This window comes from Mastigoproctus giganteus, chromosome 12, assembly GCF_048544385.1.
Source record: "Mastigoproctus giganteus isolate SK-2022 chromosome 12, ASM4854438v1, whole genome shotgun sequence".
Taxonomy (NCBI): Eukaryota; Metazoa; Arthropoda; class Arachnida; order Uropygi; family Thelyphonidae; genus Mastigoproctus; species Mastigoproctus giganteus.
In genome coordinates, this window is record NC_143586.1 from 151,441,047 (window position 1) to 151,468,874 (window position 27,828).

General features: G+C 38.5%; 1 protein-coding gene across 1 annotated transcript in view; it reads left to right on the forward strand.

The window, feature by feature from the left end:
• The window catches only part of LOC150077515 (uncharacterized), a 103,602-nt gene extending 83,564 nt beyond the window's left edge, over positions 1-20,038 (forward strand). Inside the window, exon 2 of the mRNA XM_090386373.1 lies at positions 19,026-20,038. Coding sequence (XP_090242499.1) covers positions 19,026-19,713 — 688 coding nt within the window. The 3' untranslated portion in view covers positions 19,714-20,038. The remainder of the gene's footprint in view (positions 1-19,025) is intronic.
• The last annotated feature ends 7,790 nt before the right edge of the window (positions 20,039-27,828 follow it).

Below are 27,828 nucleotides of genomic sequence, written 5' to 3' on the forward strand. Positions count from 1 at the left end.
GAAAATATGTTCCTTGGACCAAATATAATTGACAGGAAATAATAAAATAAATACGTAGTGTAAGAAAACATTTAAAAAACAACTTAGTAAAAAATAAATCTTAGAAACTAAAGTGCATTCTATATTAAGGCTGTCTCTTAATATAGAATGTACTTTATTCACACGACATTACTTTCAAGTGTTTTAGATACTCCATAGCACAGATGAATGTCAGATGGCTGCACATTCATTTTATCTCTTCTTTTAAACAATAATCCTCTAAACTTAGGTGATTTAAAACTCCGAAATATGTGTTCCAGTTCACCATAAATAATATTTACTTTGATATGACTGAAGGGGGAAAATGTACTCCAAAATAATTCGCCTTAAAACGACCCACTTACAATTCTGCCACGAAATACTCGTACTGTTAACAGAAACTCTTCGCTGTCTTTACTTAAATCCGTCATCTTTTATTATGAGGTAAGATGGGCCTCATTTATTGTACATTACATTAGGAGAGCAAAGCTTGACTATTCGAAATCCTAAATGCCGTTTTCTCTCCAGTTTTCACCTGAACACCTATTTACAACTCAATACCTTTGCCATTTTTGAAAACTAACTTATCTGAAGATAAATTTACATGTGGTACAAGTGTGGCCATTAGAATTGCTGCTCTTTATAACATTTACACCGAGATCAGTTACGAATAGCTCCTTTTGAGTGAGCGTGGGCCTTTTTAGTCTAAAATACTCTCAGGTGCCCCCAGAGCTCTCCTGCTAAGTCTGTATAATTCAGTATTCTTTAAACGTTTTTAATCAACGCTTTAAGCACATCGAAATAACTTCTGTAAGAAAATTTATTTGATCTTTGCAACAAAAACAGTTTTCCTGCAAACTAAATGTCATTGTTCAATTATATTCAATGAAACACCTTGAGTTGATACCAAGAATTATTACCAAATAGTTCAACATCGTCTAAGAAAAACCTACAGCTTAATTTTTTCGCGCCAATGAGCGCATCATTAAATGAATTTTCCGCCCCGAGATAGTTTCGCTTCTACTATCTCTCGGTAATCTAAGAAAGTTGCTCCTCACTTCGATTTTCTTTCAGTTAGATAGATCACGTCAGCTCGTGTAGCATCTGAGTCCATAATAACAGTACTTACACACAAATCATCGACGCCATATGTCACAGTAAAGAGTATGCGCTGTTTCCACCATCTGGCATCGTGTTTGCTATCCATCGATTGACGAAAGCAACAGAAAAGCGAAGAAGGGAAACGTTACTGGCCACGTGCATTCCTGAAACAGTCTACAACCTCTCTATAATACGCTGAAAAAAAGTGACAATGTCCAAATTTATGTTGTCGCCAAAAGGTCTTCTGAGGACTTGTGTCAAACTATTCTTCTCTATTCAAAGTTGATCTGTCGATCACTTAGCAATGAGCGTAAAGAGATTAATAACTTTCTGTTGCGCGTGGCATGATGTTCCAACGTACAAGGCTTTGACGCAACTAATGGATCTATTAAGAAAATTAGATTCCAGAGAGAGTACTATTCAAGTTTTGCTATGCACTATGGTTCAATTAACTGTTAATAGTATTGGTATTAAAACGACAGTATTATGCAAAGGAGAAAGGCCTAATCTAAGCCAAAATACTTAATTCATTCACAGCTGGATTAGTGTATTGTTAAAAGAATTTCCTAGATATTTTTGTTCCTGCTAACTCTCTGTAATCTAAGAAAGTTACTTCTCTCTTCGATTTTCCTACAATTAGATATATCTCTTCAACTCACGTTGAATCCGAGTCTATAATAACAGTACGCACACACAAATAGACTTCCCAGAAGAAGAAATAAAATATGGCCGGATCATTTAGTTTATTCAATCCTTTCATGGAATTAACTGCCACAATTAGCTACCACGCAGATTCCTAGTTTCTCAACTTTGCAGTTTACAGGGATGGAGTCTCTTCCTGCTTGTATCGTGTATCTCTCTCTGCATCTAGACGAGTTTAATCACCCTCCTTTATATCCTTAACGTTAGTCGATATCTTTCCTGAAATGAAACCTCTTCATCTGGACTTGAATGGGTTGAGCACTCTGAATTCTGATGGGATCCTTCCACTTGTTCAGATTACTAACCTAAGGGGGCATAAATTCAAATTAAGAAAAGACAGATGTAGATTAGATGTGCGGAAATTTGCCTTTAGCCAGCGGGTGGTTAATTGCTGGAACAAACTTCCATCTGTCGTTGTGGAAGTTGATAGTTTAAATAAATTTAAGGAGGAATTGGACATGCATTTGGAGAGAATGGTGTGTTTTTTTTTTTTTTTTGGCTGATGCTGCATAAGCTCATACACTTGCTTTCTTGCATCACATGCCACTACTACTATTACTATCTCTAATCAAGATGCATTTTAGTCATTGATTTGTATAAGCAGGATAATTAATTATAATTATTCATTATTATAATAAGATCATCATCACCATCATTCCGCTATTCCACGGGTCGACGTGTGAAGCCTCGCCACCATGCCCTGTCCATGTGCTTCTCTCCGTCGTTGATTTCACTCCAATTTCCTCCTCTCTTAATGACATCGGTCTTTATCATGTCCAGCCATCTCATTCTTGGTTTCTCCCTTGGTCTTTTGTCCTTTAATTGTAAATCAAACATTCTTCTTGGCAAACACCTCTCGTTCATCCTCTTGACATACCCAAACCATTTAAAACGGGACCTTTCAATCCTATTCTGGAGTTTTTTCAGCCGGAATTCTCTCCCTAATAACATCATTCCTGATTTTTTCGCGTCTTGTCCTTCCGGCTATGCTTCTCACAAATCTAATTTCTGCCCCCTGAATTCTTCTTTCATCCTTTTTCCTCATAGTCCAAGTTTCAGATGCATATGCCATAATTGGTACGTAATAGGCCTGATATATAGCCTTCTTACACTCAGTGTTATGTTCCTGTTCCAGATTAGATCTCTTGTCTGCCTATAGAAATTCTCACCCGTTTGTATCCTTCTACTTATTTCTTCGTCTATTACTCCAGTCTTTGTAATAGTGCTTCCTAGATACTTTACGTTGTTAACCATTTTTAGCTGTTTCCCTTCCATTGTAATGTATCCGTCCAGCTCGCCGCTCCTCTTCAGAATCATTACTTCATTCTTCGCCTGACTGAAAACCATTCCAAATTCATTGGCCATACTAGCCCATAAAGGCCTCTGTAGCCGAGTGGTCATGAGAAGGAGTGCAGTAGCACACGCTCCTTGAATAGACCGGGGTTCAAGCCTCTGATTGCTAAATACGTTGATCTGCCAACCAGCACTGGACCAGCGTGACAGATTATGATCCATTTCCCTCAACATGAATTGTTGAGGAGGCTTCCTTCCTGCAGTGGGTTGAAAATGGCTGCAGTTTACCTTTTTTTTTTTTACTAGCCCATATATTAACTTGCCGTTTCTTGTTCCCTGCTCTCTACCCATATGCAGAGTTCATCTACGAAGAGCACGACTTTCATATGGTCCTGTCCAAGTTGTTCCACCACTCTACATTGCACATCATTCATGACAGCTATGAACAGTAGTGGTGGCAGGACGCCTCCTCGCCTCCGTCAACCCCACCACTGTCCTTACTTTGCTCACTGTATTGGTGCACATATTCTCAATTTTCTCCACAAGATGTTCCTCTATCCCCCAAGTTTCTCAAAACCTCCAACACTTTCTCTCTCTTTACAGCATCAAACGCTTACGCTTTTTTATATCCAAAAATGCTATCTATAATTCTTTATTGTGTTCATAACACTTTTTCACCAGTTGCCTGATGCAGAAAATTAGATCCACCGTTGATCTTCAAGGCCTTAAGCCGTACTGTTCCTTGGCCATCCTATTTTCAATCGTTCCTCTTATCTTCCGCTCTAACACTTTCTCATGCAGCTTGCTCACATGTGATGCCTCTATAATTGGAACACTTTTTCCTGTTCCCCTTCTTGAACAAGGGATGATCTAACATTCTTTTCACTCCTTCGGCACCTGCTTCTCATCCCAGATCTTACGGAACAGGCTGTATGTCCACGCTATTCCTGCCTCGCCTGTAGGCTTCAGCATTTCTCCCATCCATACCAGCAGACTTACCTGTCTTGATGTATTTCCATACCTGCACTACATTATTCCAAGTCAAGTCTGTCTGCTCTCTCCGTATCTTCGCTTTCATCCTCTCTTTTATGATAAACCTGCCTTTGTCCTTTTTGCTGACTATCCTGGACGTTCAACAGATTTTTAAAATACTTCTTCCATGTTCCTCTTATCTCTTCGTGCTTGGTTATTAGGTTCTCATTCTCATCCATCAAGTTTTTACACTGTTCATCATCTCTTCTCCTTTTCTTCACCAATACCACCTTTTTATTAACGTTGATATCTGATCGTAGAGTTTCATTCCTTTCTTCCAACCACAGTCTTCTTTCCTCGTTAACTATCCTCTTGGCCTCTCTCTTCACGGTTTCATATCTCTCTTTCTTCTCGTCATTTCTGTTCTGAAAGTAGGTACTGAATGCATTATTCTTGATTTTCACAGCGCCTCTCTCGTCCTATCATTCCGCCATGGGGTTTCTTTCCATCTCCTTCTATTGCTTTTCCTTCCACAAACCTGCTCTGTCAGTCCTACTATACAGTCTTTGAATGCTTTCCATTCTGATTCCACGCTGTTTAATCATTCTGATTCCACTGTCTTAGGTACAACCTTCCTGAACTCTTCTCTGAACATTCCCCCCCCCTTTTTTTTTCCTCTTCTTTCAACTTCCACACCCGTAGTTGTCTCTCTCTCTCTCTCTCTCTTGTTATTTTGATCCTCTTCGATTTAGGGAATCTTAAAACTCCAACAACTAACCTGTGATCACTACCCAAGGTGACACTAGGAATGACTCTGACGTCCACTAGTCTTCTGTGTCGCTCTTTATCCACTCAATCGAAGTATGCATATAGTCAAGGAGGGATTCCTGTTGACCGTCCCAACCGTATCTTGTTACTTTGTGACTCTTTCTCTTCTTGAACCAGGTGTTTCCTATGACCAAGGTGTTCCGTAAACAGAAATCCAACAGCCTGTCACCATCATCATTCCAAGGTCCCCAGCCATGCGGACCCGTAACGTATTCTAGTTCCTGTCTCACCACTCCAACTTTTGCGTTCATGTCACCCATGATGACTATATCTCCACCTGTGATGTTCTCTTCGAGCTTGTCCTCAAACTCCAGCTTCTCCATTTCTTCGCAAACCGGTTTGCGGTGCGTAACATTGTACTATCTTCAATGTTTCGATGTCATTCATTTGCAGTTTAACTGACATGAGTCTGTCGCTGATATTGTTCACCTCCATTAGCCTTTCCTTAATCCTGTGATCTATATAGATGGCTACACCCTTCCTCGCTACATCACCTCCAGACCAATATAGGTAATAGCCTCCTCGTAATTCTCTACACCCATTTCCTTTCCATTTTGATTCACTCAATCCAAGTATGCTTATTTTTCTGATGTCCACGCACTCCTCAATTTTTCCTGACAATGTCATAATATTGAGTGTGGCTGGTTTAATCTATGTCGTCATCAGATGATCATGTTGGTTGCAGATACCACCACGTCCGAGCTAATTAGTTTTGAGGCTTCTTTTTCTATTAAAGGTAATAAATTTAAGCCGCCGATCTGCCAGACCTGTCGCAGCCATATAGATGTGGTGGCTCTTATTCAATGGTAAAGCTTCCTCGTGATGTCGCAATTTAACAATTTTACGCAATTAATGCCGATTTGCTTGTCACCACTGAACAAGCAGGTGGCTCTGCTGTAGTTCTTTTATATCATGGATAAATCCAAATGGCTGACTCGATGTCAGCCATTTGGATAGAATTACTGTGACCTTTAAATTTAGAAAAATTAATAACTCTGCAACAAGTGAGTGTTTTTAAATACATTTTGGTATCAGGTAGCACAACGGTTCTGCTTAGAAGTCCCAGTGACTGATCATAGTTCCTTAAAAATTTATCGACCATGAAATTTCCTATGTTTTCCTGTATTCAAGAATAATAATGGTAGCCATTTTGAAAAACTATATTATAATAAAATAGTTTGTTTATTTATTTAAAAAACAAATTCACCCTCTCAACCTAAGTCGTTCCAAATTTGGTGGGCCATTGAATGCTCCAGCTAATGCGGTGTACGTCCATCCCTGGGATCAAATATAAGCTTTCTGATTCCTGAAATGACCATTGTGTATGTCACTAACTGAGAGAAGGTCATGGGGTTTGTTGAAAATATAAGTTGGTTCCATGATGTAACTTGTAGAGAAGAGAATAAGACAAACTTTGATAAAGTAAAGTGTAAAGTGTAAAGTGTATTTAGGGTCATACGGCACCAGGGGTTTCCCCCATCTCCGCGTTGTTTACATTGTGATGGGTGTGCCAGTTTGCTGGAAATGCCAGAGATTTAAAAGTGTATTGATATTGTTCATATGTAGTGTCGTGTACCGTTGTTCATCTGGTCGTTCAGCCGCTGGACCCCTACTGAGGCCCAACGTTGCCCCACTTTCGCCCCGTGGAGGCAGACCAGGTACACCAGTATTATAATTAATATACTCTGGCAGGTCCTGCCACCTAATTTCCTGAGATTTCAGTGGCTAGGACCTTAAAATAATAAAAAAAAAAATAAAAAATAAAAAATTTCGCACGTTGTATGTTGATTACATACATGTTTCCCGGTTTGAAGGGGTTGCATTTAAAAATTTAATGGCCGACGAGAGGGCGAAATAATTTAGAGAAGCTAGAATTTTGGTGTGGGTCTTGCGCTGGCATAGAGATAGAGAGGGGAGGAGACTGAAGGCTAGGGGGGGGAATAGCTAGGAAAGACTGGGATCAATAGAGTAGACGACCCCAGCATGTGCCAGTGGGGCATGCCCATGCTCCACCAGAGAGAAAGATGTGGGATGGCAGTGGGGGAGGCAACAAGAAGGCTGTCGCCTCCCCCTCTGCCAGGGAAGGGAGGAAAGTGTGCCCGGCAAGGGAGCCGGCACAGGTCGCCATATGGCCTGGCGGCTGCATGTCTGCTTGAGTCAGGTCCTTGTTGTCCCATTCGTGTGTAGGTTCCTGTCTGTGGTTGTCACTTGGCAGCAGGACAGGTGCCTTAGTCAGGTCCGTAGTTGTGGGTATTTAGTCCAGTCTGTACTTATGTCTCTATCTGGAGTCATGGTCATTAGTTATTGGATCCTGGGTCCATTTGTTGGATCCGAGTTTGTCGAGTCCGGCTGTTTTTTTTTTTTTTTTTTTATGCTGTTTCTTCCTGGGATGCAATCCCTTTGTGGATTGTCTTGATGGTGACTGTCCGTGCACCTTATATGGTTGTTTGCAAAGTCATATATTGTGGGCCTGAGAAACGCTATTGTGGCTGTGGGGGCGGAAGAGTATGCCTTCTGTGAAAAAGATCTTGTGCAAAGTTTGCCAGTGGTTTGTAGCTGTGCTCCTCCTCCAATAAGCGTTCCTCTTGATTCTCTGGTACATAATGTAATTCTGTAATTAGTCGGCATCAGAGGTCTTCATAAAGCTTGCAGTGGTACATTAAATGCTCCCACGTTTCCACTAAGCCACAATGACAGAGGGCAGTGTTGCTCAGTCCAAAGGTCATTAGTTTGAATCTGATGGCGCCGTGGCCAGTTAGGAGGTACGTGGCCAGCAATCCTGGGGAGAGCCAGCTTGGGTATTTTGGGTATACGGCCGAGACAGTTGGGAGGAATTTTCGCGTTATTTGCCCTTTTGTTGAGTTTTGCCACCGTGTTTGCCAGGTTTGCTGAAGATGTACAGTTAGTCTTCTTTTCTCTATTTTCGGTTCGCTGGCTACATTTAATGTGAAATTTAGGCAGGTATCCGGTATGCCTCTGGAAAGGCTGGAGAGGAGTCCACTGCGTATCACTTCCAGGTCCAAGGGGAGGGCACCCGTGAGCACCTGAAGCGCGTGTGTACTCACTGTTTTGCAAGCTCGTGAGATAGTCAGTAAGATGTACCTCTGTATGGTTTCTAGTTTTCTTTTATTAGTTGCAGTGGTTGCTTTCTTGTACCAGACACCGGAGGTACAGAGGATGACTGGCAGGAACACAGTTTTGTGAAAAAGAGCAAGGGTTTTCTTCTTTATGCCCCAGTCCTTGCGGGTGATTCTTGCAAATAGTGACGAGTAATTTCTGATTTTATTTCTGAGATAGTTAAGATGGGGAGTGAAGGATAGGTTTCTATCAAGGACAACCCCAAGAAATTTCATTTCTGTGGTCAGCTTGACGGTGGTTCCTTGTACTTTTATTTGGGGGGGGGGGTCTCCTGGTGTCCAGGGTTCCCCGATGTGGGTGACTTAGGTTAAGCGATATATGAGAGGAGCAGGGGACCATGTAACTGAAGAATACAAGACAACTCTTGTTAGATACCGCTGAATAGGAGTATCCATACTCAATTATTGATTCCAGTTAGCTCTTGCTTTATCTTGCTTCTGCCACAGAGTAGCAGAATACATTTCGGTTTTTATTTCATCGAAACGTTAAGACGTTCATCACATATAAGACAGGGTCTTGACGGTACATGACTTTATCAATTTGGTTTTGTTAATTAAAATTATGTTGTTGTTAAGTTTTATGTTTATGAAGAAGGGAGCTGATTTTTTGTGATTTAAATCAAGCCCTATTAATTTTAGGTAGTCTTCAAGATCAGTTATTCTCTTGACAATTCTTGATTACAGGTGCTTCACTTGAAATATTTATAGACAATTAAACTATCAGTGTAGGATAGTATATTGACTTCAGTAGAGAGAAGTGGTCCCACTGCTACTGCAAATGATATAGGTATAGGATTTATTGTCAACCGGCACCGGGGTCCCCCCCCGCCGCCAACTCCGCTCTACAAATCTCATAGTGGAGAGAACTCACTCCCTGCAGAGCTTCTCTAAACAAAATGACTACATATTTTCCAAAACTTTTGGAAAATATGTAGAAACAGTTGATCTCTTGGAGATCAATATGTGACGATGAAAAGGCCTCCTGCATCCAAAGCAGTGACTTGTTATTGGGAGATTATCTTGGTAATCCTTTTTCAAATATGTCGACTAGAGCGCAGCTTATTTCTATTGGCCTAAAATCCTTCAAGAACTTAGAATTCCTGGTTTTTACTTCACTGGCTTAAAGAAGTATTGTCTTTCAGAAATGTCCCAGTGCACAGAATTTCCCTAAAAATAAGGAATGACATCAAATATGAGTGTGCTTCAAAATTTTAACATTAACTGTCCAGCGTCGGCTTTTGCATTTTGTTGATGACTTATCAATTTCTTTCTGATCATACAATCCATATTTTTCTGTTATAGAGCCCTCGTGGGATTTTAAAACAAAGTCCTTTAATTTTAGTAGTCCATAAAAATTCCTAGCGTCATTGATGAGATTCGAATTGGTCTTTTACGCCCGGTGTAAGGATTAGACAGTGGATATAATCACAACACAGATTTTAATTAGCTTTTTCACTAAGTGACCGAGGTAGTCGGCTTCAGCTGATGGTTTCATGGAGTTCATCGTAGGGCAAAGAGACAAGTTGACCACAGAATACACTCAATTTATGACACAATGCACCGTCTCATGGTATTAGTTGCTTAACACACGCACGCTCCTCCAGCGCATTTTCATTCACCAGAAATTCCTTTGATCATGAATACTGTACTTTTAGCTGACTTACAAAATATTTATTTTATTTATTTAAATCACATTTAGGGGGAACACCCCATCCCGGAAGCGGCCTACAAAGCCAGGGGTTTCTTTTTAATTCACGAGAGTTACATTTACGAAATTATCTAAGTTTAACAGACAAAGAAATTGACTATACAAGTGACCAAGCACAGAAATACAAAGTTATTTTATAGATTAACGATTAAAAATAAAATATCAGAATAGAAAATTAATCATAATTAAAACAAAAAATACTACAAATTCAGCACGACATAAAATGACATCGGCATGTCATTTTTATTTGTGGAAATTGTCACTCGCCACTGTTGTCATTTCGATTTAACCTTGTACCATAGCTTTTTGGATGTATGAACCAGCGTTACTGTCTTTTAAAACATTTTCCGTTTAGCATATATGTCCTTTAGGAATTTCAGTTGCTCCCACTGAAGTGAACTCAGATGATATCGAAGTCCAATATAATTCCTTAAAAAAATTAACATCCTTCCCTTTACCAATAATAACTCTGACCTCAACGGATTGGTATTTGTTATTTCTAGCACAAAGGCTACTTAGTCTATTTTGCACCTATGAAAGGGATGGGATTACACGTGGTGACTCTAAGATTCCAGGAGATTTGCACCATGATATGGCAAAGTGTCACATCTTCTTCAAGATTTCGTAGAAAACTCAATGAAGTTTTTCGAGCAAAGTGTATAACGTACATTCAACAACAGAGCAATATGGCCTTAGTTGCTGATTCTCCTAAAAACCAAAAACAACATTCAACAAGGATATGCTTCACTGTGAGCAGAGAGCTGCAGTGCGTACATTGCGGAGGATCCGCAATGTAAGAAGAGAAATATGTGTGAGCTGACTGCGACTGATTCGTGCTCTAGCTAGGATGGCTTCTTCCTTTCTGCTTACATGGAAACCAGAACCCATAACCGTGGTTCAGGTTTTATTTGAAGAAGCTTGTTATGCATTTGAGGTTACCATAGAAGCTTCCATTGTTCCTTATATGTACTTCTTATATTGCATCTGTAGTCAATATAAGGAACATAACAATATGACGACCCTTTTTTGGATGAATGTTTGGCTGCATAATCCGCGCTTTCATTCCGTGATATCCCAGTGTGGTCTGGATCCAGCAAATTCTGCCTATTTGCTTGTTCGTGGATATGCATCAGCTTAGTCTTTATTAAAGGATGAGTTGGTGAGGAAGTAAGGCTAAAAGTGCGTTCTGACGGTCTGTGTATATCACACTTTTTTGGATGGACAGATAGAGATAGTATGTACGTCTTGGCATCTGTTGTTTAATTGTTTTCTTGCTTCTATAAATTAGACTTTCTATTCTATCTTGAATTTCTAGATTTTTTTTCATATTTCCACTGATCACATGTTTTGCAAAAGCTTGGATGATTGCCTTTACAATTGAGGCAAAGTGAGGACTGCGATTTACAACCAGCTTGGACATGCTCCTTTAATCCACAGTCTGGGCATACTGCATCACCTCGACAGACTGTTTGAGAGTGTCCTAATTTCTGATAAATCATAGAATTACAGAAAAACTGAAGACCGGCATTGTTCATTTTCAGAAATTCAACGGAATGTAGGAATTTTTTTATTTATCTCTTAACTAAACAACAGCAACATCCGTGATGAAGTTATTCTGCGTATTCAGACAACGGGCCGAAACATCTGCGAGGCTTAATATATGAAATGACTCCAATCTCGGAAGTTAATTATTCATTGCTACCTTCGTGCCTCAGACAGTGATCAAGAGAAAAGAAACAATTTGTAATATGTCTTGAAACCGGAAATTGCAGCAAACGAATGCATTAAAGTAACGTCTTTGAAATACTCCACGTAAGAACCAGATGTTAGTGGTGTGTTACTGCAGTACGAGTGGTACATGGTGATAAAACAGACGATAAATTGCAACTTTATTTTCTTGTATACATTTTTATCCCGGTGATGATGGTGGTGGAGGAGTAATATTCGCTTAATAAAGTGGGTTTTATGAAATATTTCTTCACCAAAAAGCTGTAGGATGGATTCCTGAATGCTGTCATCGCTGAGTATGAGAGTTTTTAGTTTGCTACAACTGTTTAAAAGTATTGGACATTTTATAATTTTGTGCATTTCAATGTCAACTGATTTGGTGACTTATCATTTTAAATCTGATTGATATTTTCTTGAGTGGGGTGTCTTAACAATTCTAATAAATGAGTGCACCCTTATTTTCAAGGAGGGGTGGTGAATCGAACTCTTGTAATATTTATAAGTGTGGATGTCAATGCTTTGGAAGATATTTATTTTCATTTAGTTTTCAATGTTAGCTTTTAAAGCACGTTGCTCTCCAACTCTGACTTTGTTCAGGGTGGTTAGAAGTCTTACAGAGTACGATTTTTATACGAACCCGATTAAATTTGCAGTGCCCCTGGATATGTGAAGTTCGACTGACAAACGAAAGTATTTAAGTGAAATAGAGTAAGCTAATTGAAATTCAGTATTGTACTCCCTTATGGACCGCTTCGCACCACCTTTATCAAGTTGAAAAAGTTCATATATGACGAGGTATTAATGTGGTAATATCTTAAAATTCAGGACTTGTGTACTGTAGTACCTTATTACACGAAGTGTGGGACACTTGGGGCCTCTCTTCTGCTAAGGCAGTAGCTGGCTATTAGCATTAGCATTAGTAGAGGCATTTGATGCAAGAAAGCAAGCTTATGCAGCATCAGCCAAAAAAAAAAAAAAAAAAAAAAGTAACATAAATAAATAAAAATAACCACTTCCACTTCACCCCTCTGTTCGTTCGAAATACCTGTCCAGCTGAGCCTTAAACTTATTTAGGCTATCAACTTCCACGACAAGGGATGGAAGTCTGTTCCATCCAAAATATTTGGGGCAAGTTAGTTAGTTATTTGGTTTTTTTAGGAGCATTAGCAACTAAGGCCATATTGCTCCGGGGATATGCGGTGGTCATTCCCTGACCTTTTCGCATCCTCCGTATTTGGTGGTGACGGGCTCGAACCCCGGTCTAATCAAGAAGCGTGTGCTACGCACTGCTGCTCCTTCTCACCTGGCTACGGAGGCGCCTAAAATTAGGTCTTTAATGAAGTTGTAGTTTCATTAAATTGCGGGAGTCATCTTGCTGGACACCTTGTCTTGAACTATATTTTTATTGGCTTTTATCAGTATGATTTTATATATACGGCGGGATTCAAAATCTTACATCTTTTCTCCAGGTATGGCAGCGTCAATTGAGCTTTTGCTTTTAGTGAAAGTTTATGTATTTTTCTGGTGCCCTCTATAATGAGGTTCAGTTTAATTTCGTTTTAAAATAGCGGTGAATTTTATAATACAGTGTCATAGATTAAGGTGCGAGTGAACAGCAAATTGTTATGGTTCAAGTTATTAGTAAACATGGAACTGATTTTATTTAAAAATCTTTGAGTCGTGAGAGATTAGATATTCATCTAGAATATTTTAAATGGTGCGTGGGAAGGAGTGATGGTGATGATTTTTGTTTTAATGGCGCAAAAACTTCGAAGGCTATAATGCTGCAGTAAGAGTGTTGGAAGCATACGGATGCTTCCTTGATAGGGTTAGTTATTTGGTTTTTTTTTTAGGAGCATTAGCAACTAAGGCCATATTGTTCCGGGATATGCGGTGGTCATTCCCTGACCTTTACTCATCCTCCGTATTTGGTGGTCACGGGCTCGAACCCCGGTCTAATCAAGAAGTCCTTGATAGGGCGAATAGGAACTAGTGAGCCCTATTCTCCTGTGGAACATGGTGTTTGACGAGTTCCTCACTATGGCCCTGGGAGAGGTGAAGGCCCAGGCCTTCGCAGAAGACATCGTCCTGACGGTCGCGGCGGATTCCAGACAGAACCTTGAAACCCTGCAGGACTGGGCAAAACTAGACACCTTAACAATCTCTCCAACGAAGACGGACTCAGTACTACTCATAGGGAGGTTAAACCTTAGAACACCACCACAAATCAAGCTGGCAGGACAAACAATCAAACTATCAAAGCAAATTAAATATCTGGGACTGATCATCGATCAGAACTTATCATTTAAACCACACCTAATCTATCTAAAAGAGAAACTGCGGAAATACACAGCGCTCGTTGCCAGAGTTACACGCAGGGACTGGGGGCTAAACAGAAGAACCCTGTCCCTGTATTATAAAGCCATCTTCATCCCGATAATAACATATGGATTTCCCATATGGTACAAGAAAGCAGGAACAGCAGTGAATAAAAGGATACCGGACACGATCCAACGCAACATATTATTAACAATAACAAGAGCATGTAACACGGTTAGTACGAGTGCCCTATAGGTCCTTGCGGTGACCCTAACCTTGTATTTAGAGGTAACCCGCAGCTGATTCATGTATCTACTAGCCAAAGGAACCCAGACCACCTACAACGACATCACCAATAATAGGAAAAACGAGAAACAAAAAATAGTAGACCACCTCGTACAAATTTAGCAGAGAAGATAGACAGACATGGAAAAAGGAGCGATAACAAAAAAAAAATTATTCCCCAAGTAACCAAGCTGTATGCCAAGGCTCCCGTATGGCTCGACCCGGGCCTAAACACTAGTTTTCTACTCACCGGACACGGACCTTTCAAGGCCAAATTAAATGCCTTGGGCATAATCGAAGAATCACAATGTCTCTGCGGCGAACTAGAAACATGGCATCACGTTATGCATCAGTGTGAAATATACGAAGACATCAGATGTCAAATGATCACGAGAATTAAATACATCCCTAACACCCAGGAACACCATCTCCTGGATACACCAGAAGAATGTGCGGCCTTTAGTCACTTTGCACAGAACGTCTTCTACAGAAGAAAACAACAAATAGCCATCCGCGAAGGCCAACAGGAGTAATGAAACCAAATATGGACACCAAGGAATACGAGAAACTAAGGACGGGATATCAACCAATGATTGATGACCATCGGAATATGTCACCCAAAGTTGAGATCGGAACGCACCCGCTTAAGATAACAGAACCCACCTGATAGGGAAGTAAACAAAAAAAAAGCTACCACACAATCAAAGAAGGATGCTGAACCAAAGAAAGAGGAACACAAGAATGGGGCTTGCCCCCATGAGTGACAATGAAGAAAAACAAAGGCCATATTGGAGAACTGAAGAGGGCACTGTAGCCCCTTCACCTATAATTCCTAACTCCCCGGGAGGAGGAGACTATCATATTGTCCCCCCCCTTCTCGCCATCCCCTGTTTCGTCTCTGACGGGCATGGACATGCCCCACTGAAACTGGAGCCGCCTTCTCTATTGGCTCCATACTTCTGCCTTTCCTCCAGTCTTATGCCTCTCCCCCTCTATCTTCACGCTAGCGAAAGTCCTACACATCAAAATTTAATACATTAAAACCGCCATACGCCCAGCATTCGGCCTAACAAATTAAAGCGATAATCTCACCACGTCAACGCGAATAATAAAAATCACCTTTTTTTTTTTTTTTTTTTTTTTTTTTTTTTTGGTCCTAGCCTCCGAAATCTCAGGAAACTAAGCGGCAGGACCTGCCAGAGAAAACTAAGTCTAAGCAACGTTGGATCCCAACAGGGGTCCAGCGGCTAAATGGCCAGAGGAACAATGGTACACGATCCAAGATCCATACACTTTTAAATCTCTGGCATTTACAGTGTACTGTAATACATAACAACGTAAACTACGTGAAGATGGGGAAACCTGTGGGGCGGCTTGACCCTAAAAACACTTACACTTACTTATGAGATTACTTATGACTTACACTTACTTATCCAATTGCTAATGAACGCGATTTTTTTTCTATCAGTTATTAACGAGGACATAAACTAAATCATCTATATCTGAATATTTAGATGATTTAGTTGTGAATACCTTGTCTTGAACTCTATTGGAACTCTATCAGATTGTCTTGATCTCGTTGGATTTGTCGTAGAGGGCATTAGCCCACTACGACAAATCCAACGTTTTGGGGAAAAGGAATCAAGTGTTACGTATAGCAGAATACCAATGAGACGGGTCTCCATTCTTTGGAAAAAAAATAATAAATAATAAATAAAATAAATTCTGCTCCAGTTGTGGAAGTACATAGTTCCCTAAAAAGTCAACGTAAATTGTTCCATTAATCGACCTTTCAGAGAAAAAAAAAATGGAACAATAATCATGTCAAGCTATAAGGTGCAAGGAGGCCTAAGGCCTTTACTGCACCAGCCAAAAAAAAAAAAAAAAAAAAATTCCTGAATTACCCAGAGAGAGACTCAGAAGTAGAAGGGAATCACCAAGAAAGAGAAGAATAATGATATCCAGCTGAGGTTCCAATACATCTTTAATCTGAATGTGTTCTGTGGTCGATTTCTGGACGAAAAATCCGAAACGACTTATTGCAAATAACTATTTATTTGCAATAAGTCGTTTCGGATTTTTCGTCCGGTTCAAGTTGTTTAAATAACTGTTTAAAGTTATTTAAACAACTTGTTACCAATTGAGTACAATTTATTAAGTAATAATATACATAAAAGTAATCGATTTCACATCGCTGCACACATCTCACAATGCTTGCTCAATTTTTTTGTAATACCTCCCTGATTTCCACCTGGACGTTTAATAAAAATTGAATTGTACCACGTATTTCGAAGATCTTACTTAAATGTAATAAAAATAAATAGCAAGACGTACCTCAAATTGTAGTATGCTTTTAATATTTTTATAGCGTACTTAATTTCCTGCTGGATTTTAATGACAATTGAAACAGCGTATTTTGCGTTTATACTGTGATAAATATAAAATGGTAATATAAAAAATAAAATAATTGCAGCGATGAAATATTACTATTTTTTATTATATTGATTGCAGCAATAAAATGTTACTATTTTGCTTTGGTTGTTCATTAATCAGGGTATATTTTAATCGTTTCAAAGGCATTGCTGTTCATCGGTTGATTTTAATTAATTTTACGGTTTGCGTTGATTTATTTTATAGTTTTAATCACAGTATTCAAGTGTGGTGCTCTCTAATAATATAAATACTGTATAGTATTTACTTTACGTTAGCATTAAGGAAAGGCACACTTGGCTATTTCAAACAAATTGATGCCCTTACAGGTGAACACAAGTAATATCGGCATATGCATTAATGCATAAAGGATATATAGTTTAATTCTATCGGAATTCCTACATCAGAGAGATATTAAACGGAATTGTCACTACTATTTTGGAGAGAGTGACTAATAACACTTCAGTGGTCTCTTTGGAGGAAATATTGAAAACATTCCCATGGGCATTCCGTTTGTTGCTTTTGACTTAGAATTCAATAAATTCTTTCTTTCTACTGTAAACATTTTGCATTTATCCTTTTCTACTTTAAATTGAAAACGAGAGCAGAATTTTCCGAGGTATTTCGCGGGCATATTAGCGCATGCGTAAAAAATACTTTCATAGCAAACAGATCCCTGTAGTAGTTCATGTGTGACAGACGGTAAATCTAGCAGGGTCACAGGCGAAGAAAAGAAAAGGGATGGGGAAGGGTGGGGATGGAAAGAGAGAGAGTGCGGTAAAATGGAACTGCATAATCCGAAAAGTTTGAATACAAGTGAGACGTGTAAACAGAAAGTGAGGAACACAAAAACTGGCGAGGCGTACAAATAAAACAGAGTTCTGATTTCAAAACCGAATGAGAAAATCACGAGAAAGAAAGGCGGTAAGAAATGAAACTGAAATGAAGAAAAGTTGATGGGTTGTGAACGCAGCATAATGACAAAGCAGAAAGAGCAAATATATGTTGGGTTTTAGTAATATGAAAAGAATGGTCTCGCTCTTCAATGTTTACAACTCAGCATTGGGAGTTTTACTCAAAAAAAAGCTAAAAAAAAGCATTAGGGACATTACTTTATTGCAGCCAGAGGGATAACAAAAACGAGTCCCATACAGTTCTTATTCCACTACACTCCAGCTCAATGCGAAGGAACCATTATCATTTGAGAGTGGAGGCACACACGCAGGCGCGGCGAAGCGCAAGCTTTGAAAACGAAAATAAATTAAAATATGTTAAACAACGTTGTCCTTAATTAACTCATCAGCGAGCACGTCCTGTAATAAAATTCTAGATAATCGATTCGTTTAAATGCGAGAGTTATGCAAAAAAATAAATGCGCGAATAAATGTTACCCGTTTTTAAAAAGCACTGAGTATCAATTAACAAATTTCGAAAATGTCAACGCTATTTTGATATTACAGTATCTTATTGAAGAACAGAAAATTCTGGAATCACATTGTTTTCTACACCCAACAGAAAACTCGTAAATTGGATGTTATATGAAGCCCTTTTCTAACAGAATATTGGCAATCAACTGATTTAACTACAATGCGTATAACAAGAAGCATTTAGGGATTATCTTTTATTTCATGGGACACTGATTTTCACTATCTTCAATGGTGTACAATTCAACAGCAACACTCATCCCTTAAGCGATCCTGAAACATTTGCATTTTGCGTGAAAAGTTCAGAATATATATAGTAATGAATGGAAAGAAAAGGTTTTCTTGGATTTGATAATTTTTCGTTCTATTTTGTTATTTGTTCGCTACTGTTATGAACCCGTTCAGTATATAATGTCAATTGCTTGTACTTAATTAAAAAATGCGCAGCCGTTTCATTTTTATTTGCTTTTGATAGCCTCTTAGGCTAAATACTGCTTTTTTCTTAAGAACTTATATTTCTTTCCACTAATATGTAATTCTTAATTTAGTCTAATAAGACGACTCGAAGATCTTCGGTTTAAGGAAATGCTGTTCAAGAATTAACGAAGTGTCACAAGTAATTAATTGATTCGTTAGTCAGATACTATTTTTGGAATTTGATACGTGAAGTCATTAAAGTCTCAATTTTAGCAATAACTGCTAAAAACTTGAACAGTTGGAAGCAGTATACAGTATTTGCAATTGAGCCCTTATGACCGCTAACAGTTAATCTTTCTAATTGACTCTCATCTCAAAGCAATCAGCACCAATTAAAATTGCGAATAGGACAGATTATTTACGCTAATAGTTTTGTTATTATTAAAGACTGAATCATTAGCAAGCAATTACGATTACAATAGAATCTGACAATAATTAATCAGTTCTGTGTGAAAGATCCATCAACAATCTTTTTAGGGAAAATATTAGCACGTAGATTTACCACATATTTAGAATGTATCTTTGTTTAATAAATATTTAGAAAATGAAACATAATGAAATGCGAATAAATCTGATTATTCTTTCTTTTTTGTTCTTTTTTAGCAATAGACTACAGCAACCATCTTCTGTTCTATCAGTCATAACCGTCTGGCTTCCTCTTCTTCTCTTACAATTAACGAAAACGACTGTGGCAGTCGATGCCTCCAAAGTTCAAACTCCTGGCTCATCTGCGTCTTCATCATCTGGTTTTGAGATTGATGACGACAAGCGCTCTCCCCAAATGTACGGGTTTGGTCTCGGGAAAAAAGCTGACTACGAAGAATCACTGGATGATAGCTTTCCCGACATTGATCCAGAAGATAATGACGAAAAGCGATATGACGAGAGATTTAGTTTTGGCTTAGGTAAAAGGGATCTGTTAGACCGATATAGTTTTGGACTTGGAAAGCGATCAGAAATGAATCGTTTTGCTTTTGGTCTAGGAAAACGAGAGCCATCCCGCTTTGCTTTTGGTCTTGGAAAAAGAGACGCAAATCGGTTTGCATTTGGGTTAGGCAAGAGGGATCCGAGGGATCAAAGTCGATTCGCCTTTGGACTAGGAAAGAGGGACCCAAGCAGATTTGCTTTTGGACTCGGCAAAAGAGAACACGAACACGAAATTGAAGACTATATTAAGAGAAGATTTTCATTTGGACTTGGAAAGCGTAATGACCAACGTTTCGCTTTTGGTCTTGGAAGAAGGAAACGATCCTTAGTAAGAAGTGATGTGATCAATGAAGACGAAGATTAAAATATGATAAAAAGATATCAGAGGTGAAGAGCTTCAGCCATCATGATGCACAATTTTGGAGCGTTTGAGACTTATGTTCACAGAAGTTACACAATCAGAATGTAAACTTCTATATGTAAATTCGAACTGAAAAATTCATTAGGGCGATAACATCATGTATCCATAGTATAGTATTATTTGTTTCCCTTATAATTAAGTTGATCGTACCTTAATATAATCTCATGTATATTCTTATCATTGTCAGTATCCACTGAATCAGAATAATGTGTGTCAGAATTGTATTTTACAAAATCATTATTTATAGTAGTCGGAGAGTTGAAGCAGTTTAGGATTAAGAAATTTTTTTCCTGTAAATTTATGGCTTAAATGTTCAGTTATAGAAGTGTAAACCTCCTACAACAGTTACACAATAAAGTATTTTATCTCACGTAGTTAATGTAAAACTTGTTTTTTTTTTAAGATTTTCTTATTCTTAATAAAATTTCTTGGTATTTTACAATAATCACAGATATAAATGTCCAAATGAAAAGTGTACCACAACACAAATATCAAAATAATATAATAAACAGCGATATCATGATTTAAACAACACACAACACATTTTTAAAATTTAAATAATCAACATAAAATGATCCAGTAAATTAAGGTATTAATTAGACACATTAATATCTTATGAATATACAGACAAGCTTATCAAAGGGTATGGAAATTTTCACCAAAGGTATTTTTAGGTTAAAAATATTTTTTGTTACGATTACTTATCAGAAAACATTAAAGCCCTCTTCCATAACTTTGTGGATCATCTAGAGCAGCAAGCCTTAGTTAATTGGCAATTAAGAAATTCATTTGCTAATGTTGTTTTTATTGGTGAAACTGCAACCTTTTATTAATAAAGAAACTCTTCTAATGAGTAGCATCAATCAAAACCTTAATAATATCGCTAAAGAAACGGATAATAATAAAAGTGATGCGCCTTTAATGCTAATAAATGCATTTTTATGTCAGTGAAATATAAAATGAGTCTTAACAGGGATGGACAAAGTCATTTCAAGGTTGGGTGCATATATATAACTGGTCGCGATTAACTTTTAATAATTAATGATTTCCTGATTAAAATCATAATTAATGAAACAGAAAAATCTCGCTGGTCACACCTTCTTTACATTTAAATATATTTTATTCAGAAAATGATTTATTACAGAAGCATGGAAATTCAAAGGTTTAGCGCAATCATCAATTTTATTCCAACGATTGATTTATTTTTGGTTCAATCGGAGGTGATTATTTAAAACCGAATGCATGTTACCTATGTCTGCTTGTTTAAAGAGCCGCTAGGCTCTTTAAACAAGCAGACATAGGTAACATAAAAATAACTGTCAGTTATTGCTATTCAAGGAAGGACGCTTTATCGACAAAGCAGAATGCTCATTTTCAGCCTAACGCCATCATTCATAACGAAGAGACCTTTGTTCAGTGGACTGAAGTTTCTTTTGAAGTCCAGTTGGAGACTGTACATAATTTACATCACCTAGTGAATGAAACACCTTTCCGGGCGATGATTTCAAACATGAATATCTACAATTGGTCAGACACATTCCAATATATTCTTAGTATAGACACTTCAACTATCTGGGATATACGAGGAGATATCAAAACGTTCGTACCCTGACCTAGATAAAACATCAGTAGGAAGATGCAGTTTTTAATATAAGTTGTCTACATATTCAATAACTAACACGTGAAATTTCATTCCCGTAGGTGATCGTACACCAGAGATGGAGCCCGGAATCTGAAGAAGGAAGCTATGGTTGACAAAGTGGAGTATCCAGCTCCTGCATTTGCGGGGCAAGAAAGCTGTGTATGGGCAAAATTTTCCATTCAATGACACTGTAATAAAGTGGAAACAGGAGTTCCAGTGCGGTTGAACAAGTGTCTTTGACGACCCAAGAGAAGAAGGCCATCAACATCCACAGACAGTGAGACGGTTGCAAAGGTTGAGTAGCTAATGCTGAGTGATACACGTGTGACAATTCATTTCATCACAAATGCAGAGGGAATCAGTTATGAGTCTGCTCACAGCATTTTAAGTGACCATCTGCATATGTCTAAAGTCTCTGCACGATGGGTTCCAAGATTTCTGACGCCTTTGCAGAAGCAATGTCGAATGCAATGTTCTCGCCAACTGTTGGATTTGTGTAATGCGAACGTTGAGAACTTTGTTTTTGATCGGTTGGTGACAAATGATGAATTCTGGGTGTACCATTATGATCCGGAGACTAAAGACATGTCAAAACAGTGGAAGCACACCTATTTGATTCGTCTCAGGAAGTCATCAATGAAGTGGAATTGTGGTTTCAGGCAAAAAGTGCGGACTTCTGTGATCAAGGCATTAAATAACTGATCCATAGATGGGAGAAATTTGTTACTATACATGGAGAGTACATAGAAAAGGATTAAAGTTCCTGTGAAATTTCACCTTTTAGGGCTATTATTTCTAGGTAAGGGTACGAACCTTTTGATATCCCTCTCGTAAGTTGAGATTTTACTGTCTTTTATTCAGATTTATTCAGATGAAGGAATTTTTAAGGAATTATAAGAAACAATGTATAAGATGTCATCGAAAAATTTGATATAATCATTTAGGAGCGTTTTCAAGAACACAGAAACGTACAATGAACTAACGAAGTCACAACTCTTCTTTATCCACGAATCATGAGATCTATGTATTATGATGGTACCAGTCGTACCAATTATTAAACACAATGGTGCAATAAAACTGTTATACCTCCTCTGGCCAGTGGGCGAACAGAATATAAATGAAAATTTATTTATTTATCGGAGAACAAAAAATAAACACAACTTCGGTCTCCCACTATACGGTATTTAATATTTTGAAAGCACAAATAAATCACTACTATAGTCCGGAAGGATTCGCTCCTAAGATTTCCAGCCCATAAAAAAAATTTCCTTTGCGAATACAAAGAAATTACATTGGTTTTTTATACAGTACAGCTCTGTTTGTGGGTCTCGGAAGAAAAGATTGCTCGATTTTTTCTCCAAGAATCGAGTGTTTTATCCCATAAAATAGGAAAAAAAACGACCTAGATTACTTTCAATTTACAGACAGGTTATAGTCGTAACTTCCTTTCTTTCTACACCGAATCAGAGATTCCAAAATCTAGAGATATTCAACTAAAATGCCTTTTGAGGATTTAGGCAAATGCAATACAATGTATAAATCGATAAGCTCTTCAATAGAGAGCATCTTTCAAACAAAACCAAATGTTTTGTTTCGAAATATTTGCAATTTCACCCGAGGTTGTTTAAAACACTGGCTACAAATGAAAGGAGGAATATTTTTGTTCCTTTGTTACCCCTCTTCAAAGTTGTATTACTTTTACCAATGGTCAATTTTGGTTTTGAATGTCTCAGTTGGCAGGACAAACCAAGACTGATTTATAAGATCATTTATTTCTATTTCCTTCTGGCGATGTCATTGTTGCTGTTGCAAGTTTATTAGCGCAAGAGTCTCCAAGGGGCGAATTGTGCCTTCTGGCGAAGACAAATTTTGTAATTCCGCATATTTATCGTGTCTCCATTAATATTAAATAGTGATTTATCTAAATCTGCAGGTCTCTTGCGACAAGAAATATCTCAATAGAAATAAAGGTACAATGATATAAACATAATTACAATCGCCTTGTGTTTATTATCATAAAATTAAGTTGCATGAAATTCCTAAAAAAAAAAATAAAGTACGCATTTATACACTGTGCTGCCACTTTATTAGGTACACCCCTGCTGTGCACATAAATGGTTTGTCCCACAACGTTGCAAGTCACATGGCCACAGTTGTGGATAGAAATGCAGCAGAACAACCTTTGTAGTATCAGCTAAGCGTACAACCGTAGCACGAATGGGGAAAAGGAGTGATCTAACGGACTTCGAACGTGGCATGGACGAAGCATCTCTGAAACTTCAGTTCTCCTGAACTTTTCACGCACCACAGTTTCAGGGGTGTATCGAGAATGGTGCAACGAACAGAAAACATCCTCTCAACGTCACTCCTGTGGAAGAAAACCGCTTGTTGATGAGAGAGAGAGAGGTCACAGGAGGATGGCTACAATTGTGCAAGCAAATAGACGGGACACAATGTCGCACATCACGTCAGAATACAACCTTAGTGCGCAGAACACAATATCGCAACGGACCACTAGTCGCATTTTGCCCCGAATGGGCTACAACAGCCGACGGCGACATCGCGTACCTCTGTTATCATTTAAGAACAAGAAAGCATGCCTCCTGTGGGCACAGCAACACCAGCACTGGACTACCGAGGATTGGAAAACAGTTGCTTGGTCTGACGAGTCGAAGTTCTTGGTGCATCATGTTGATGGAAGGCTCAGATTTTGGTAAAAACAACATGAATCCATGAACCCGTCCTGTCTGACGATTACTGTACAAGGTAGTGGGGCAGGGTTATGGTGTGAGGAATGTTTTCTTGGCACACGTTGGGTCCATTAATACCCATACATTCACGTCTGAATGCCACATCGTGCTTAAACATCGTTGCTGACCAAGTGCAACCGTTCATGTTGACAGTTCATCCTCAGTCAGATGGGTACTTACAGCAGGATAATGCGCGGGTGCACAAAGCCCAAATCATTATGGAATGGTTCCAAGAACATGACTATGACTTTTCTTTGCTGCAGTGGCCCCTCCCAGTCCTTGGACCTCAATCCTATTGAACATCTTTGGGATGAGCTGTAAAGGGCTGTTCGCCTTGAGATTCAACGTAGGTTGAATCTCAAGGAGCTACGTGACACACTCATGTCTGCAAAACATTTCAGCATATTGTTCATTCCATGCCTAGATGAATTCAGGCTGTTTTGAAGGCTAAAGGAGGCTCAACACGCTACTAGATAGGTGTACCTAATAAAGTGGCAGCACAGTGTATGTGAGTATAGAAAAATCTGGAAAAAAAATAAACAAGGTAACAATATCCTATTTTCGGACGCAGGTATCACGTGTTCTACACTGGCTTGCTAAGAGTTTTATTTGTAGTGTTTCTGAAACCTTGGAAAAAGGAGAAAGCAGTTGCTGACTGTTTTATACAATATTAGAACCACTGAGGTTGTATTTTTTCATCTATAATTATCTTCCCCTTTTTTCTTCATATAGAAAATGCGCATATATTTAACTCGATCATTAATGAAGATTCCTAAAAATTAAAAAAGCATTCCTTCAATAATATGCTTGATAAATAAGAGTCAGATACCTTTTCATTTTTAAGTACCTGCTGAATTTTCATTAACAGATAAGGGTATAGAGAAATTACTTATTTCTAATGTAAAGATCGCGGGTTCGATCCTCGCTTCGGGCTTGGATCAGAGTAAAATGCAAAAACTTTGGGAGGTGCATTATAGCCACAGAAGCCGATGTGCCAACAACAACAACAAAAAAAAAAAAAAAAAAAAAAAAATTCTAATGTAATCATCTGAAGCAAAAGATGTTCTCCTGCAGTGGACAAAATCGAAAGTGTTTTTCAACCAGGGTTCAGAACGTTTCTATATAATTCGGGAAGCCGGCTGTAACTTTTAAGAAGTTACTCAGAGAAATAATACATCTGTTGGTTGGTCTAGATGTTTATCCACACAAAGGCAACTTAGGCCAAAATGTGCCTAAACTAGTATTTGGATTGATGCTGGATTTTCGCCTTATTTGATATTAGAATTATTCATATAATCTGATTTGCTTAAGATGGGCAAAGAGCTCGTCCAGATTAGCATTGCTTCCCAATATATTTGTTTAAATTCACCCTCGTACAAATTTATAGAAGGGACAAACAGACAGAACAACAGAAATTGAAATTTCTTTTTTGTTGCTGGTATAAAAACTTCAACGAGTCTAATATTTGAATTCTAGTTAGATTGGCGTACGAGAGCAACAGAAAAGTAAAGTCCAATATTGTAGTTTGGATACCAGATATGCGGTTCAAATTATAGAATGCAATATGACAAATTTCTTGAAATAGATGTAAGCGGCTCCTCTTAGTTGTTGATGTTCCAGTGATGATGTTGTTTTTGTTGTTGTTGTTTTGGGTTCTACTGGCGAATCAGCAACTAAGGCATTAATGCGCAAAAACCAGGTCACCTAAACCTAAAGATTTCGGTCTTATATCAAAATGTATAGCGATAAAATGTGTTCAAAGGTTTTTAATTTCTAAGAACGGCAGACACACTGGCATTGTTCGATAAAATCTGAGTAAGTGTATAAGGCTCAGTCGGATGCTAAAAGCAGTAAAATATAAAAGATATTCGTGCCTATAAAGCGGACATCCAGATAATTGGTATAGGGGACTAACAGACTCGACTGTTCTGGCCTTTCGCTGATCTGGCAGGAGCATCGGCCAGTTCATAGCCTATTACTCTAATGTCGAATGATCACTCAAAAAGAGAATGTAACATCTGCTGAAGCGGGTCAGGAATGAATGAGGATTATATATCACTCCTGATAAAGCTTGTAGTATACTTAAAGAATCTGTATACACCATACACATAATTGTGTGTTTTAATGTGACCCAAAGCTAATTCTACAGCACAGAACTCTGCTGAATATATGCTGCATTCGTCGGGGATCTTCTTAGACATAATGCTACTTGGAAAGATGGCAAATGACTAACCTTGAGTCATCAATAAAGACGGGCTAGTCTGCGCGGTAGCACAGTGGTATCGTCCCTGTCCTCCCCACATCGTGTGAAAAGGGCCCAGTTTAAATCCCGTCGATATGTGAAGAACGTGTATAGGCATTTTTCACTCCATGACTGAGTTAGTCGGTCTCAGGCGTATATAGCAAGGTTTTTCTCTCGGAAAAACTGGGATTTTTCGTCCAGAAAACAGGCAGATCGACCAGAAACACACGCAATTTACAGACAAAATAAATGCACATGTATAGTTGAAAGTAACTTTCCATGTTTCCCTAATATAATGATAGTTAGTAAAGACGGCAAGAAGTCAGAGTATTCGGTCCAGTGAGCAACGTAAACTTGCTGATAGACAAAATTTGGAGTGGTGGTCTTTCCCCAGTTCTTAATAGAGAAGTTGCATGATGGTGTCCGAGCAGGCCAGGATGAACGCAGTTGCCTTAGTGATAGGGCAACATTGTTTACCGTGCTGTTAAGCTCTCTGAGCAGCTCGTGGACACGAATACCAAAATAATAGTTGGCAGTCTGACATCATTATAAGCTACTCCACGTCGTGATTGGTGATAATCTCGGTTCCAGTAAAGTGAAGGTTAATGGGCAAGATGTCGAAGAAGTCGATGAATTTGATTACTTAGGGTCAAAAATAAATAAAAATAGTGACTGTTCAAACGATGTAAAGAGACGACAGGTAATCGCTAAAACATTGGTCGCTGATCTGATAAAATTATGGCGAGATCATGACCTACTCCTAAAGACCAAACTGAGAATCATTGATTCGTTAACTTTTCCAGTTGCCACTTATGGATGTGAAAGGTGGAATCTGAAAAGAGTTGGCAGGAAGAAAATTGAAGCATTTGAAATGTGGTGTTACAGGAGAATACTACGTATTTCTTACTTGGATCGAAGAACAAATGAGTGGGTATTGAATAAATCTGGCAGGCCCAAAATTCTTCTTCATAGTATCAGCAAAAGAAAACTCAAGTTTTTTGGTCACATAGCAAGAAGGGAAAACTTTCTGTTGAAGAATAAAATGGAAGGAAGAACTGAAGGGAAGATGCTTTTCGTGTTTGTCTTTCACGACCAGGAACTCTAAGGAGTAAGACGATGTTGAAAAGAAGATAGCAAAACTCTCCCCAAGAGCATTAGCTATTGTAGTTAGGACCGAAATAACAGATAAATTATATTTCAGGTCCGACGAAGGGTACAATGTATTTTCGGGATGTTGTCCCAACTAACTTTAATCCAAGGAATCCACGATTCCTTTTGGCTGTGGATTCCTTTTGGTTACCAAAGTTCTATTTCTAGAACTTTGGTAACCAAAGTTCTATTTCTAGAACTTTGGTAACCGGGTAGATATTTTCGGAATTGTAATTGCAGCTACATGGACAATGGTTTCTGTGATGTACGCCACT